Source organism: Podarcis erhardii (assembly GCF_964252035.2).
Source record: "Podarcis erhardii genome assembly, chromosome: 8".
In the NCBI taxonomy this organism is placed as follows: Eukaryota; Metazoa; Chordata; class Lepidosauria; order Squamata; family Lacertidae; genus Podarcis; species Podarcis erhardii.
The window spans coordinates 88,213,737-88,229,063 of record NC_138499.1 but is presented as its reverse complement, the minus strand read 5'-3'; the positions used below and the strand labels follow the sequence as shown (position 1 = coordinate 88,229,063).

General features: G+C 42.2%; 1 protein-coding gene across 10 annotated transcripts in view; it reads left to right on the top strand.

Moving 5' to 3' along the window:
* LOC309347809 (protocadherin alpha-C2-like) overlaps positions 1 to 8,555 on the top strand; it is a 191,258-nt gene extending 182,703 nt beyond the window's left edge. For 9 of the 10 annotated variants that reach the window (XM_081872648.1, XM_081872647.1, XM_081872651.1 and 6 more), the window contains one exon: positions 6,420 to 8,555. In XM_081872648.1, coding sequence (XP_081728774.1) covers positions 6,420 to 6,730 — 311 coding nt within the window. In that variant the 3' untranslated portion in view covers positions 6,731 to 8,555. The remainder of the gene's footprint in view (positions 1 to 6,419) is intronic. The other variant, XM_081872643.1, reaches the window with a different exon arrangement.
* Positions 8,556 to 15,327: the final 6,772 nt, after the last annotated feature.

Sequence of the window (15,327 nt, the reverse complement as noted above, 5' to 3'; positions counted from 1 at the left end):
CATGCGGCACAATTTAGTGCTTCTGTGCATTCATGAAGCGCAATTTAGCACTTCTTCACATGCACAAGTGGTGAAACCCGGAAGTAACCCATTCTGGTACTTCCAGGTTGCCGTGGGACGCAACACGAAAACACGTAACCTGAAGCGGACGCAACGTGAGGTATGACTGTATGGCATTGGAATAGTCAAATTCTCACTTACCTTATTCCAATGATTATATAACACGTTTTGCCATAGTCTGTTAGTCTGTTGCAATTCAATTTAATTTGTTTCGGCAATTTACATTGTCAGTTTCATGAAGTGTTATCTTCTGTTATAGCTATATAATACGGATTGGAGTGTGCGTAGGGATTTAGAAGCACTAAGGTCAGAGTGAAATGCAATGCAGAAAGTACAGAGAAAGTGAGAATTGCCTAACATTGACAAATTTACAAAACAGTTGTTGATACCACAGCCTTGCTGGCACTGGTAGGACAATTAATACAAGTAGTATGATAAGAATTGTTGCCCAATTCAGTCAACAGTTGAGAGCATGAAACTCAAGATGAACAGTCATTCAGCAGCTGTACATCTCAGTTTAGGCTGCAATAGTAGAACATGTTTATTTGGGAATAAACTCCATTGAATGCTAAAGACTTCTGAAGAGGCATGTATAGGTGTGTACAGCCAATGCATTAAAAATGAAGCATCACTTGCGAGCAGCAGAGTAGCTCACAGGAGAAATTGTGTTTCACTTTGCCTGTCGCACATCTCTATCAAGTGAATAACATAAATGAAGCTTTGCCTTTTTTGTGTTTGATCGCTGCTTAAAATTACGAGTAGGCTTACTCTGAGAGACAGGAGTTAACAAGGTAGAATGTGGATTTTCACCCTCTATATCTTCTTTTGCTGGCAGTTCTAATATTATTATTTTTCTTGGCTACTATAACAACAAAATATTGCATGGCTATTTTAATCCAAAATAGGTTTAGGGAAAATCAGTGCATTCAGAATATTTGGAGACAGAATATTTCCCTCCCTCCCTCCCTCCCTCTCTTGCACACACAGTTTTTCTCAGCAAGCAAATAGTGTTTGCCTTCCGTGAGCTGTTCCAGAATTAGTCGGCAGAATGTAGGACTCCTCTGTAGCAGGAAATATTCATCATGCCAGCCAGAGGGAAAAGCAGCAGCCTGCATAGCACAAACAAAAAGGAAAGCAGAGAAATGGGGCGCTCTCTGCAATTCCCTGCCAGCTTGCATCCCACTCTGTGTTCTAAAGAATTTCATCACTAAATAGTAATGTTAATTTACACTGACCCTTAGGATAAATGATTGAGCCTGTCCTAAATATAGAGAGGGTATTTATTCATAGTGTGGATTACATTTAATGCACATGACTTCCCCCAAAGAATCATAGGAATGATAGTTTATTAAGGATCATGGGGACTATAGCTCTGTGAGGGGTAAACTATAGTTCCCAGGATTCTTTGGGTGAGGTTCTGTGCTTTAAATGTATGGTGTGCATGCAGCCTTAAAAAAAAAGTGCAGCCAGCAAGATTTCCTTTTAGATGTAATGGCAATAGTTTGGGTTAAGGCTTTTATCTGAATGACCTTTCAGATGCACTAGATGTCAAAATCCTTAAAGAGGAAGAGAGGATTGATGAATGAAAAGAGGTGGGGCTGCATATTGTCTGGGCAGAACATGCCACACAAATGCAAATCTCTCTTGCCAGCCAGTACTGATTCTTCTTGCAGGGGGTTGTGTGTGTGGAGGGGGGGGGTTGCATTTGAAAAGGGGAGCCTGTTCACGAGAAAGATTTATTAAAAGAAAGCATTGGAAGGACATGAGACAGAGCCAAAGCGTGGTACTTACATTATAGCTTTCATTATGTAGAGTGAGCCCCACCTGTTCCTGTGAAATGACAGATTGTGGCTTTAGGGCTGTGTGGAGAATATGAGAGCTTGCATAAAAAGGAAGAAAGAAAATACTCTCTTTGGTGTTGCTGCCAGAACACTGAGTTGCTGATTGAATTGCACTGCGCTGTGCTCAGTGAGCAGCCATCTTGCCTGCCGGAGACATCTCAATTCTAGCCTGTTTTTACCTGCCACTCTGTATTGTCAGCTTTGTTCCACTTCTCCTTCATTTAAAATGGATTACAAGCAAAACTCGTCTTCTCCAGCTGGATAGTTTTACAGATTTTGTGCTTTGGAGAAGAGACTCCTATAACCAGGACAAAATTCATGCATGCAGGAAAAAAACCCCCACATAATTCTGTCCTAAGGAAATTAGAGGGAGGAATTCCTGGGGGTATATGAGAGAGTTAGATGGGTTGGTTTGCCCTGGTGCTTGGATAGGTAGCTGCTGCCCACTGAGAGGCAAGCATGGAGGGGAACGAAGAATGTTTGGGGGCTGTGAGCTCTTCTGCTCTAATCCTCCTTGCTGACCACTGACCACACAGTGCAGTTTCCACAACCTCCACACTTTCTGATGTGTGCAGTGGGCCAGTATAAGTGATAAGGGACATCTGCATAAGGCAGTGGTGTCCAAACTTTTTTCAAAGAGGGCCAGATTTGATGAAGTGAAGGGCCTTGAGGGCCGACCAAAGGGCCGACCAAAGTTTTTTTAGGATTGAAGTTGTTGAGCTTTTTTTATGATTTTACCCCAGGATATAAACTGTCACAGGGACCGGATTAAACTGACCGTTGGTCCTGATTAGGCCCCCAAAGCGGACTTTGGACATGCCTGGCATAAGGGATGGAAAGCACAACAGAGGGACGGGAAAGTTGTCAGGCAGATACATAAACTCTATTGCGTGGACAGGGTTAGGGTTAGGGTTAGGGTTAGGGTTAGAGAGCCCGCCCCGTTTCACCACCTTTGCAGGTGAGAGCAATGACAACCTCTCGGCGTATGGCCAATGCCTCCCCTCAAGACCCCTCTAACGGGGAACCCTGGGATCACCGCCACAAGGGGTGTGTGGGTCACTGCTTCACCCCCCCCCCCCATTTTAGGAAGATAGACTAAAGGATTCTGCCCAAGGCCTGAAGTTGTGACGTTTTGCTACTGGAAAGGCAAAACCTGCCAATGCAGGGAAATTCCTTTCCGGGCCTTCAACAGCAACCATGATGTAGCAGTGCCCATGTACCTATGGAGAAGAGGTTAACCTGCAAAAGAAGGCTTAACTGAGGGAGGACAGGGTGGGAGAAGCTCTGGGGCCAACTGACGCTTCGCAGGTTCACCTTCTGTTGTGTAGGCAGGGTAGTCCCTCTCCCTACCTGGCCGATCCCATGGCAATGCCTCCCCAGGCTGGATTGGGAGATTGGCAGAGGCAGGCGGAGACCTCCAGGTATCCAGCCTGGGGAGGTTGAAGCCAGCCTGTACTACTGGGAGCCACACTGGGATCCGGGGGTGCTGTGTGTGACCATTTGTTGTGTCCCCATTTGTCCCCATTTGTTGTGGGGAGCAGTCACTGCTGAATATTGAGGCCTTTTACAGGTAACTGCCCAGATTAGAATTCTGAATACCCACATGGAGCCTTTCTAAATTCTGAATTCTGAATACCCACATGGAGCCTTTCTAAATGTGAGGGTTCCTCCCTATTCATTTCAATACAAGAAGGCACCTGTCGCTTTCTATAAAGGAATACTCTCAAAGTTGTCCTGAAAGGGCTGGTTCAGCTTTTCAGTAAATTTAAAAAGATTCTTAAAAGTTGAGGTTGTTGTTTAGTCGCTTAGTCGTGTCCGCCTCTTCGTGACCCCCTGGACCAGAGCACGCCAGGCCCTCCTGTCTTCCACTGCCTCCCGCAGTTTGGTCAAACTCATCCTGGTAGCTTCGAGAACACTGTCCAACCATCTTGCCCTCTGTCGTCCCCTTCTCCTTGCGCCCTCCATCTTTCCCAACATCAGAGTCTTTTCCAGAGAGTCTTCTCTTCTCAAGAGGTGGCCAAAGTCTTGGAGCCTCAGTAAAAGGATGCTAATTATTGTAAATTATTTTCCTGCAAAATATTCAAATAACGTCACAGTGATTATAGGAGAACTACTACCTGGTTGTTCAGGACAGCATTTTGACATTGTAGTTTTTTCAATTACTTCATCCTTAAGATGAGAAAAACCACACCATGTTGGGCATCTGTTAAGTCACATGTACATTGTTAGAAAAATGAGGTACCACCCTGTTCTGAGATATGGTTAAGAATATGATCAAAGCTACAGGTTAGAAAGTTCTGTTCAAATCCTTGTTTTTCTCCCCATGGGTGTAGCCAAGGGAGGGCAGGAGGGGGCAGCTGCCCCCCCCAATCAATACAAATCAGTACAAATATGAGGCTCTGCACCCCCCAACAAAAGACTGCCCCCCTAATATGAGGCCTGGCTATGCCCTCGCCCAAAAAAATCTGGAAGGAAAACCTGGAAACAAGGATAGAATCAATGCCTTGTATACAGATATACCAGAACATGGTTATAGAATGGACTTTGGTCTGCAAGTAAAAGATATTTACTTCTGAATTCTTCTTTATATTCAGATTGCTGTTGTGTGACATAGAAAAGCTATCCTCTCCACCCAGTGGGTGCTGGTGGCAGAGAGCCAATTGTGCAGAGAGAAACAATTGCAAAGTATTTCTCCTGAGTTTTATTCATTGTTGCATACAGTGCTGAACACTAAGGACGAGTCCTAGTGACTGATGGTTTCCCTCTTTTGTCTCTGCCCTCTCGTATCCCATTCCAACTTCACCCTTTCCCATTCAGACATGAAAACAGAAAAGCTATGTATATAGGTCAGGGTTGTTGGGACTAATTGCAGAGGTTATGGACAAATATATGTTTAATATTCAGAACACAAGTTTCCGTTTTGTACAACAGGAGGGAGTGTTGAATCATGATTTGTATTAGGCACACAAAGTTCAGCTGTGTAATTTATTATTCCAAGGCAGTGAGGGGAATAATGGAAGTGAGAAGGACACACAATCTCCACTCAGAAAAGATTTAATTAAGCTAAAACAAAGACTGAAGATATATGGCAGGGTCTTGTGCACTGAAGTCGTTTCTGGAATACTGGAATCACAAAAAGCAAGCCTTAATAGTCAGATGCTGGACGTTACAAAAGAATGCCATAGAAAACCAAAACATTAGATGATGCAGTTTAAAGGCATCAAAAGAAAGATAATTCATTGGTTAAGATGGGCAGATTAAATTTTATAAAATAGAAACTCTGCAATAATATTATTTTTAAATATTAGAAATATGTGAATTGCTGTTTCAGACACTTATTTACACTAGCCATGAAAGTTTTAATCTGGCAGACTTTAAAAAAATTACTTGCACCAGACTCCAGAAAAAATTGTGGCTTACAGTTTCCTAGTTGGACACAGTGATCTGAGCAAATTCATTTCCTTGCAACCTATGCAGAAAAACCAGCCTATCCATTAGTTAAAGCATCCATGCATGTTTACTCAGAAGTAAGTCACACTGCTGTTCAGTGGGACTTATTCACTAGTTAACACATTTAGGACTCAATCCTTAGGGTCAAAATACATGAAATGGGGTGAGGGCATTTAATAAGCTAATTTTTTATGATTTGTGGGTTATGTCAATAGCAGCCATGGGGAGATGGAGTGTGATCAGGATCAGGCTTGTTTTAATTTGCATTCAATATGAAATTCAGTGGATACCTATGAGTCCTGCTAATATATGATTTGTATGCAATATTCCAGTTATGAAGATGTGGTATGATAAGAATAGGTCCTCAAATATTTGTAGCTATTTAATACACTGAAATATTGTCACCCCCAAATTATATTGAACTCGCAATGCATCCCTTGTAATGACTTGACATTTCAATGCCCTGTGGTTTTCTTTTTCCAGTGTTTTGAAAGAGCACTAAGCAACATAATATATTTATTTAAATTAAATAGAGAAGACAGACCCCATTTGCAGAGAAGTCTGTATGCTGTTACCTTTATTTGTCCCAGTTCACTTATAATTCTAATACAAAACTATGGCTTAGGATGAACACACGAGCATGCGGGCTCCCAGAGAGGAGCTCAGGGCCGTTTTATTCCTTCTCTGGTCCTGCTAAGCTATGATTTGCCTTGGTCTGTTATCCCAACCCAGGCTTGTGATTTGGCTCCTTCAGACAAACCATGAACTGTAAAGCAAACTGTGGTTACAGCTTGTGGTTTGTCCAGAGCAAGACAAACCATGGGCCTGAGTTTGGATGACGTATTAAGCCAAACCATGGTGTATCTCTCAGCCACAGATCAGAGGAAGAGCAAAGTGGATCTCTCAGGATCTCTCAGGATCTCACATTTGTGCAAAACCATGGTTTGCCTTAGCTTTACCTGTGAGCCAGGTCTTTGAGAAAATCCCAGTTGCATGGTACCCTAGCTGCAGAGCTTTAATTGCAATACTAAGGGTTTATTGTTCACTTTTATCCCCCCCCCCCCACAGAACCAGAGGCTGGCGAGGTGTCCCCTCCAGTGGGAGCTGGCGTGAACAGCAACAGCTGGACCTTTAAATATGGACCTGGCAACTCCAAGCAGCCTGGTCCCGGTGAGTTGCCAGACAAATTCATTATCCCAGGATCTCCTGCAATCATCTCCATCCGTCAGGATCCGCCCAACAGCCAAACTGACAAAAGTGACTTCATAACCTTTGGCAAGAAGGAGGAGAGCAAGAAAAAGAAGAAAAAGAAGAAGGGGAACAAAGCTCAGGAGAAAAAAGAAAAGGGCAACAGCACCACTGACAACAGTGACCAGTGAGGGGTTTATACTGAACAATCTACTTAGCCAATTTTTGTAATCTTGGAAGATCTCTCCTATGTAGCAACTCCCAACTTCTTCCTACTGTTAGCCAATTTCCTGTATGTGCAAGACTTCAGAAATCCACAGGGAATTCACAATGTCTGTCTAGATTGCTTAACAGTTTTGTCTTGAAAGCTTTATTAAGCCTGGTGTTAACTCTTTTTCTCCACTCTGGCTTGTTTTCAGAATCTAAAAAGCAGACACAAGTTTCTTTTCTCCTACGCTGAAAAGGAGACTCTTCACAATACAGCCAGTGCGAGGTTGGACTCTTTGCATTGTGGTTCCTGTGATCCTGTCCTGATGATACTTACGGGGGGTGGGGGGTGGGGGGGAGGGGGACTTAAACATTTTTGGTATTGTGCACCCTGTATCTGATTGGAAACTTTTGTGTGCTGATTATCAGCTAGGTGATGCAAGATCAGATTAATACGACACAAGAAGCGTTCCAAAACACAAACAAGTGTAGTTCCTTGTGGAATTAATGTGCAATGCTGTGCGGCCTGGGGAACTATCTAAAAATTTGCAGTTAGATTTTTCGTAATCTACAAGAGCTAGTGTGTAGTATGCTGGAGCTTTTATATATTTTATATACACACTCCAGCAAAAAAAGGAAGACTCACTCAGATAACTCTATACCATGAAGTATATCTTCTTCCAAGCCATTGGCCGTATTGCCACATTGGCCTTTTGTTCTCCTAGCAAGGATGTCCCTCAGGGAACGTCTACACAGCAACTGCCCACACTCCTGGCTCAGTGCTCCCGCGATAACAGGGAGCATGGGGAACCCCCCCTCTCTCAAAACAACATCAACAAACAAACAAACCACCAAGCAAACTGAAGAGGAACCTTGAGGAGTGGAGATTCCTTTGTTCACATTTTGTATCCAGCTGTGTAGACAGAACTGGTCCTGCTACCCAGGCCTTGGCATGCATGAACCGCAGGGAGTTGGGTGTCCGTCCGGGGAACATCCAATGCCTTTTGAAACCACTGTGCAGACATGTCCTCGGAGTTTAACAAGGGAAGGGAAGGCTGACATCTCAGGAATGTAACTGACTGTGATGTTTCCTTTATGTCCTTGTTTCCACTCTATTTAACATTCTTTTGCACATAATGTCTCTGAAAAGGTCAGAGTATTTCCATAACACATATGCAAAAGTAAGGACAAAAAAAGAAAATCTTATCTATGCTGTTTGTGATTTGATATCTCTATTTATAAAGGGAAAGTAGCTGTAAATGAGGAAGAAATAGGATTCCTTTAACCCAGACTGAAGTAAATTTACAGCCATTAGAAAATATAATTGCTGCTATTGAAGTGCTTTAGAAAAATTTGCCTGAAACATCTGTATTATATCTGCCAATCACAGCTTTATTCTGTCAGGTCACTGGTTTTGGGGGGAGACTGCCTCTTGCATGCATTAAGAAATACAAGATATTCTCTTTCTCTTTTTGCATTACTTATTCTGCACTTTGAATACACGACATTTGTAAACAATTTTTTTGTCAGAGGAAGCTGAAGCAGACCCTTTCTCACACTAAGCAGATCGACTCACCTGCTGGCTCTGTGCAGTGTCTTGGTGTTATTCCCTCTCTCATGACTTCCTTGGGCTATAGTTTAATTTCTCTCTGAGTTTATGATTTCCAACCCTACAACTATCACTCATTATGTAAAATTCAAGTACTGTATGTATGCTCTATGCTCTTATAAGTATCCTGAAATATTTATTCTGTGCTTGTGTATGTGAATGTCAATGAAACTATTACCTAGCGTGGACATTAAGCTTTACTGTTGAATGTAAATCCATTATTATTATTATTATTATTTTGTACGTTTGTGAACAAGTGAAGTAGTGTTAATATTTTTAAGCACTGTTAGTTACCGGTTTTTGTGTATGAATTGAAACACAAGTAAAATATCTTTCTTAAATCAAGAAATTAGTAAATCGCAGGATATTATTTCAGAAGTGGGGTGAGGGTGGTCATGAAGTAAAGAACTTTTGCCTCCTGACAGATAAAGGCACAAGTGATACATGGACTGGAATCTCTAGTGGTCTCAATCCATTGTGTGTTTTAAACAGCATATGGTGTGTGAAGGAGTGATATAAAATGATATAATCATGTTTTTCTCCACAGAATAAAGCTGGGATCCAAAACTTACATTCCAAATGTCCCTATATATCAAGGATGGCCCCTGATTTTAATTCATTTCCCTAGTAAAACCTTTCATCTCTTTTACTGATTTGCCTTGTGAGGAGATCTGAGGAAGGAAATGCCTTTTCAAAAACTGGGTTAGAGTTGCCATTACTGAGACTTTGGCTTCTGCTCTCTAGAGAAGTTGTGTCTGCGATCTTTTACAGACTTCAATGAGAATAGTCAAGAATGAAAGAAAGAAAGAAAGAAAGAAAGAAAGAAAGAAAGAAAGAAAGAAAGAAAGAAGTTGCTGAATGTGTTTAGTGTTGCATCTAATCAAGAATCACTAAAATCAGTTCCACTGCAAAATTCTAGCATCCTATAATTCTAACCAGATCTATAATAAAATTAAACATTTAATTTTTGTAAAAGGAACATCTGTTAGCAGGAAAGTGTGGGGGGGGGGAGAGAGCGGTCTTTGAATAGTGTGTCGTGTATATATGAAATGTTGGAGGGTGTATCGAAAGAATATGGGAGAAGCTTTGACACAGCCAGTCCTCTGCTACCCAAAAAGTTGCTTTTGAAAATCGGAGGAATCCCCCACATGACCTCTTACGAAGTATGAGGAGCTGCAGTTGAAAGAGAAAATGTTAATGTTCTTAAGGAAGTTTCCTGGTATATGTTCATGGCGGATCCAGCTCAGAGGTGTCCTGTGAATGTCAACTCTATGATACAAGAGTTCTTAAAAGTTTTAATGCTCACTCCATATTTGATCAAATGAGATGTCTTTGAATGGATTCAGGATTTATATTATTTTAAGTTTGCTGACAATTCATTTCGTTCAAAAAGTTGGCTGTTTGTAAGAAGTGTTGCAGTTTTGATCAGTCGAGTTAATTTGTAATAATCCTTTTGAAGCCACTGGTACTGCTGAATATAGGAGGTTGAAAACAGCAGCCTGCCCCATTTACTTTTTAAGCATGTTTTTGTAAAGAAGCTCAATTGGACATATTTCCAATGTTTAGAATGGGAAAAAATAATTTGAAAATAAACAAACAAACCACAATCTATGTTGTAATGCATGGTTGTCATGCTATTGCAATATTACAAAACCCTGATTCATATTTGGGGCAGATTAGGCAACTACAAAAGCATTCTGCTGAGTTTTAGAAATGGGATTACAGTGGTACCTCGGGTTAAGAACTTAATTTGTTCCGGAGGTCTTTCATTAACCTGAAACTGTTCTTGACCTGAGGTACCACTTTAGCTAATGGGGCCTCCCACTGCCGCTGCACCGCCACTGCATGATTTCTGTTCTCATCCTGAAGCAAAGTTCTTAATGTGAGGTACTATTTCTGGGTTAGCGGAGTCTGTAACCTGAAGCGTATGTAACCTGAGGTACCACTGTACTTAAATTCATTTTTACAGACCTGATACTTGAGTACCAAGGGTCAAATTAATAGTCAAATCATTTTCACTGAACGATGTGTCTTCCAAATAACTTAATCAAAGCCTTTTTTATATATACATTCTTGCTTAAATATTATTATAAATATGTCTTCACTTACTGCCCCATGTGTTGAAAGATTACGGTGTGCTTTATAATAGTTTGAAAGAAGGTAACACAAACAAGGAAAGAATCAGATTATTATCATGCCTGACTGATTTCAGTGCAAGTATGATGTGAAATCTTGCTGGTGCTAACACTACTACAGTTATCAAATATGTACTCTGCATATGGATCTATCCTTTGGCAAGTCTACTTTGAGAAATATGAACCCTAGGAATGGCCACAGATGAAACACATTCCACCACTTTTCCCTCCCGCCCGCCCAACATGAAAAAATAATTAAGGAAATAACTAAATATTAAGATGTAAGTGAAATAATTTTCTACACTCTGAAAGCCCATTGCCAAAGGATGTGGATAAGATTATGAATATGGCTGAAGTTCAAAGAGCAACTGGGTGGATTCCAGGCCCAGCCTGGCAATATTATTCACCTCATGATCCTAAATTAGAGACTGGGAGCCTGTGGCCTTCCAGATGTTTTTGGACTACAAGACCCATCATCCCTGGCCTTTGCCTATGCTGGCTGGGGCTGGTGGGAATTGGACTCCAGCAACATTTGGAAGGTCACAGCTTCCCAACTGCTGCTCTAAACCCAATATTTTTTAGAGGTGGGATAAGGTGGTTTGATCTGCTCCTTTGCTCATGTGGTCCGCAACATAAAGTCTGCAAAGAGTCACACCATCTGGTTTTGTTGTTCTTATATTTACTTACAAAGTTCTTTGGAGAATGGATCCATTTCCACAAGTCACTAAGAAAGCATTAATCTTTCAAACTGAAGGCAGCAAAACTGTTCGTATAGATTGTTTTCTTAATGGACCACTGGGCCGAACAGCCCCATTCATTGTTTGCTATTCTGCCAAATATAAGTCTGATTTCAGCACTCACACAAGCTTTGTCTTACAAAGAAAAGAAAAGTACTACTTGATAACTGAACACACTCTACTATGGGCAAGAAACCTGCAGTAAAGACAGCACATTGTATACAGTGCTGTGTTCATGCATGTCTTTCTACAGATTGATTTGCACAAAAGTTACACAAAATAAATCAATATGAAGCAGCTGCAGCTATCATTTTATGGGAGTATTTCACAGAGTCATGTGGCTTCCTAATTCGATTACTATTAATGACGTAGTTAGCTATGTATTGACTGACATGGAACTGACCAGGAACTTCATGTCAAAATAATGAATGCTACAAGACCTCTGCAAGGTTGCCACCAGTTTATAGTTTTTATAGACTTTCCATAAAATCATTTGAGGTTAACTGGTAGAAGCCCTATTATGGGACGATTCTGGTTGTTCTGGAACTTTGAAGGCTAACAAGTATATTATGGTTTAAACTTTCTTGGACCTGAGACTACTTCATCCGATGTATAAAGCATGTGGGAAGAGAGAGAGAGAGAGAGAGAGAGAGAGAGAGAGAGCGCGCATTCACAATCAGACATAAAATGTCATAAAATGCATGACATTTCTATGCAGAGCTCAGATGTGTACATGGTAAGAACAATGACCCTTCAATACAGCCTTCTTACCTCTGCTATGCTAATTCTGCACTAATCTTTCACTACAAATGTCAAATTTATAAAGTAGAGGAGGAAGACAGTTACCACCAGTTCTTAACAGAGTTTTGGTACAATCCGCCACCACCCAAACGTCACAGAGCAGTGTTGTAGAGCTGCCTCACAGGACTCCGTTAACCCCTCCCCTCCTTGACGCCAAGCCACAATTGTGCTGCCCCCTCTCAGTCATGCAGCACTTGCAGCTACACGTAAGTTATTCATCTTCATTCACAGACAGCCTTTTCACACATGGCCCCCACAAGCTTATTTCCCCCTGGATCATGCATGAATTTCTCCAAGGGAAAAGAAGAGCAGAGCTACACACACAGGGCAATTTAGAATTTCTGTATAATGTTGTTATATGCTTCCTTCAATGGGACACGGGTGGTGCTGTGGTCTAAACCACTGAGCCTAGGACTTGCCGATCAGAAGGTTGGCAGTTCAAATCCCCGCGACAGAATGAGCTCCCATTGTTTGGTCCCTGCTCCTGCCAACCTAGCAGTTCAAAAGCACGCCAGTGCAAGTAGATAAATAGGTAAACGGGAAGGTAAACGGCGTTTCTGTGCACTGCTCTGGTTCGCCAGAAGCGGCTTAGTCATGCTGGCCACAGGACCCGGAAGCTGTCTGTGAACAAACGCCGGCTCTCTCGGCCTATAGAGCGAGATGAGCACCGCAACTCCAGAGTCGTTCACGACTGGACTTTACCTTTATGCTTCCTTCATAGTTGTAAGGTGACCAGGGTGGTGTGTGTCTCTTTCTTCTCATTAAACATATCTCCAGCTTTCCACAGCCTCCCTGGCTGACTTGGCTTCCTAACATGAAAAAAAAGCCCCTTGCGGGGGACTTGCTTCATGACATTTTTCCTTGAACAGTGTGAAGCTGAGGGTGGTAGCACTTTCTGAAATCAGTACATCCACAGATTTTATTTTTAAGAGAAGTGCTTCTTTTTTACCATGAAAATGCTTTTTGCATTGATTTCCTTAAAAGTTAGGATTTCATTTAAAAACGAGTAGCTCATGGCCGACAGGCTCTCTGCCTTCTTATACTTGAAGAAAAGCTCAGTCCAAGATGCTATGGGCTTTTTAGGGTGCATCGGGAGAGTCATAAGCCCTGCACCCATCCATGAGAATTTCACTGAAAATTTCTCTTTCCTCTGATAAATTTTAAGTGATGAATGAAAAAACTGCAGGACAAACTTTTGATACAGCAAAACTACTGAATGCGATGGAATAGCTCTGCACATTATTCTGTTGCTGTGGAAAGTGCAAAACTGCACCCAGATATTGCTTGGCACTAGTTCCTAGTAAAGGTGCTTAGGACTGCAGCCTTCGGCACAGGCTGTCTGTTACCTCGAGGGCTGACTGCTGTCGCCTCTGTGATTCCTCCCACGATGCTCTGGTATGTCTCACCCCAATGTTGTTAGGTCAGCTTGCATGTCCCCCACTGCCCCATCAATCTGTGCTATAATGTCTGGAGTGCAAAGAATAAAACTGTTGGAGTTACTGCAAGCCACAACCAACACTCTCATAATCTCCTGGTTTGATGTATGAATTTGGTCAGCTCATCATACTCAATAGTATAATGTATGAATCAAGTGTTCTTTTTCCTAGAAATCCTTCTCTGTCTCAGAACATTACATGACATTCAGCACATGTGTGGACATCATTCATGGGACCAGGAAGCCAAAGCCAGTGTACTCATGTTGAAACTATGTGAGCAGACCACCTGACCAAGCAGCCTTTTGTTTGGTGAGTATCTTTTCTAACTGGGTCAATTATATTGATTACATCTTGGAAAGTTTTATGTAGCTGTTATCTGGTGCAGGCTGGTCCATTAGGACAGGTAGGGTACTGCCCCCTCTAGACTCCCCTAAACCCAGTTCCCTTTCTGTTCCTTACATTCATATCCAACACAATACCTTACATTAAGGTATTAACAACTCTGGAGTTGTTTCTGTCAATCTGACGGGCCAGCCAACCATCTCTGGACAGCACAGCCAATAACAATTGGGTGAAAGAAATTACATTTCAATAGATGTGGCTTGGAGAGGGCCTCCATTTTTTACTTCCCTTGGAATAAACTCTAGCCAACCAGGAGTCCTTCGGAAATGCACTGAAAGGTCCTCAGCGTCAGGGCAGGATCATAAAGAGCCTCCCCACCCAATCAGATGCATGCATTTGCAAGCTCTCCTCTGAGTTTGTGTTGTTATTCCCTGGCCTTTGTGAGCAGCAGGAAGCAGGAATCTTTTTGTGACAGTCTCTGAAGCAGGAACACCAAAATATCTGTGTGAGTTCGGTTGGTTGTTCATATGGGCAGCAGTGTGAGATGGGAGGGTGTAGTTTGCCCAAAAGGCCTTTATTGAGGTGGGAAGCGGGAAAAGAGCTGTGCAATGGGCAGCTGGGGGGGGGGGTAATACTGTTAACCCTGATGGGTCTTTGCTGATCATTGTGGGTGCACCCCTGGCCATGCAGAGAACTTCCCTCCTTCACCTTAAACCTGCAAACTTTAAAAAAATATTCTCTTTTTGCAATAGCAAGAGAAATTGCTTGTTTTTAATTTAAGCCTCTTTTTTGAGAGAGAGAGAGAGAGAGAGAGAGAGAGAGAGAGAGAGAGAGAGAATGGCTTTGAATTAGAATAGCTGCTAGACACTGAAGAGAAACAACTCTTAATTTAAACTGACAGGTGCTGGATATTCAAAGGCCAGGTATAACTCTGGGGATCCACTCCTCCTTGAGGCACGTAGAGGTTAAAGGCATCTCCATGACACGAGTGGTTTACAGTGACTGAATATTGCTGATGCTTGCAGCATCAAAGTGCACTTCCCTCAAATGGGTTCCCAAGTCTGTCTGCGACCTCCTGGTCTCTAATCTGACACACATTCACAGCAAACTATTTTGTTGCACCTTACAGGGTCCATAGCAACAGAGCAGCGTGCGGTGAAGCTGTTGCACCCTCCATTCAGGCAAGGCTTGCTGAAAAGGATGAAGACTGTTCTGCAATGCTCTTGGGGGCTGCTCCTGTTGCAATGCTTCTGTACTCAACCTCAGTTTTTATGCTGAGTATTTGCATTGGCAACGTTGCTTTGTTGAGAGCTCAATGGGCTGTCAACTGTGGGTCAAACTAAACACAAGGTTCTTCATGTCTTTAGTCCTGACATACAATATTTTTAAAATAAACAGCCGGCACTGTGGGAAGAGGAGTGGAATTGTGGGAAGAGAGGGATTTAACCCATTGCCTTCCTTGCTGAGGTCCCAATCAGAATCAGCTCCTCGGTTGCTATTTGCAGTGCAATGTAAACTCCC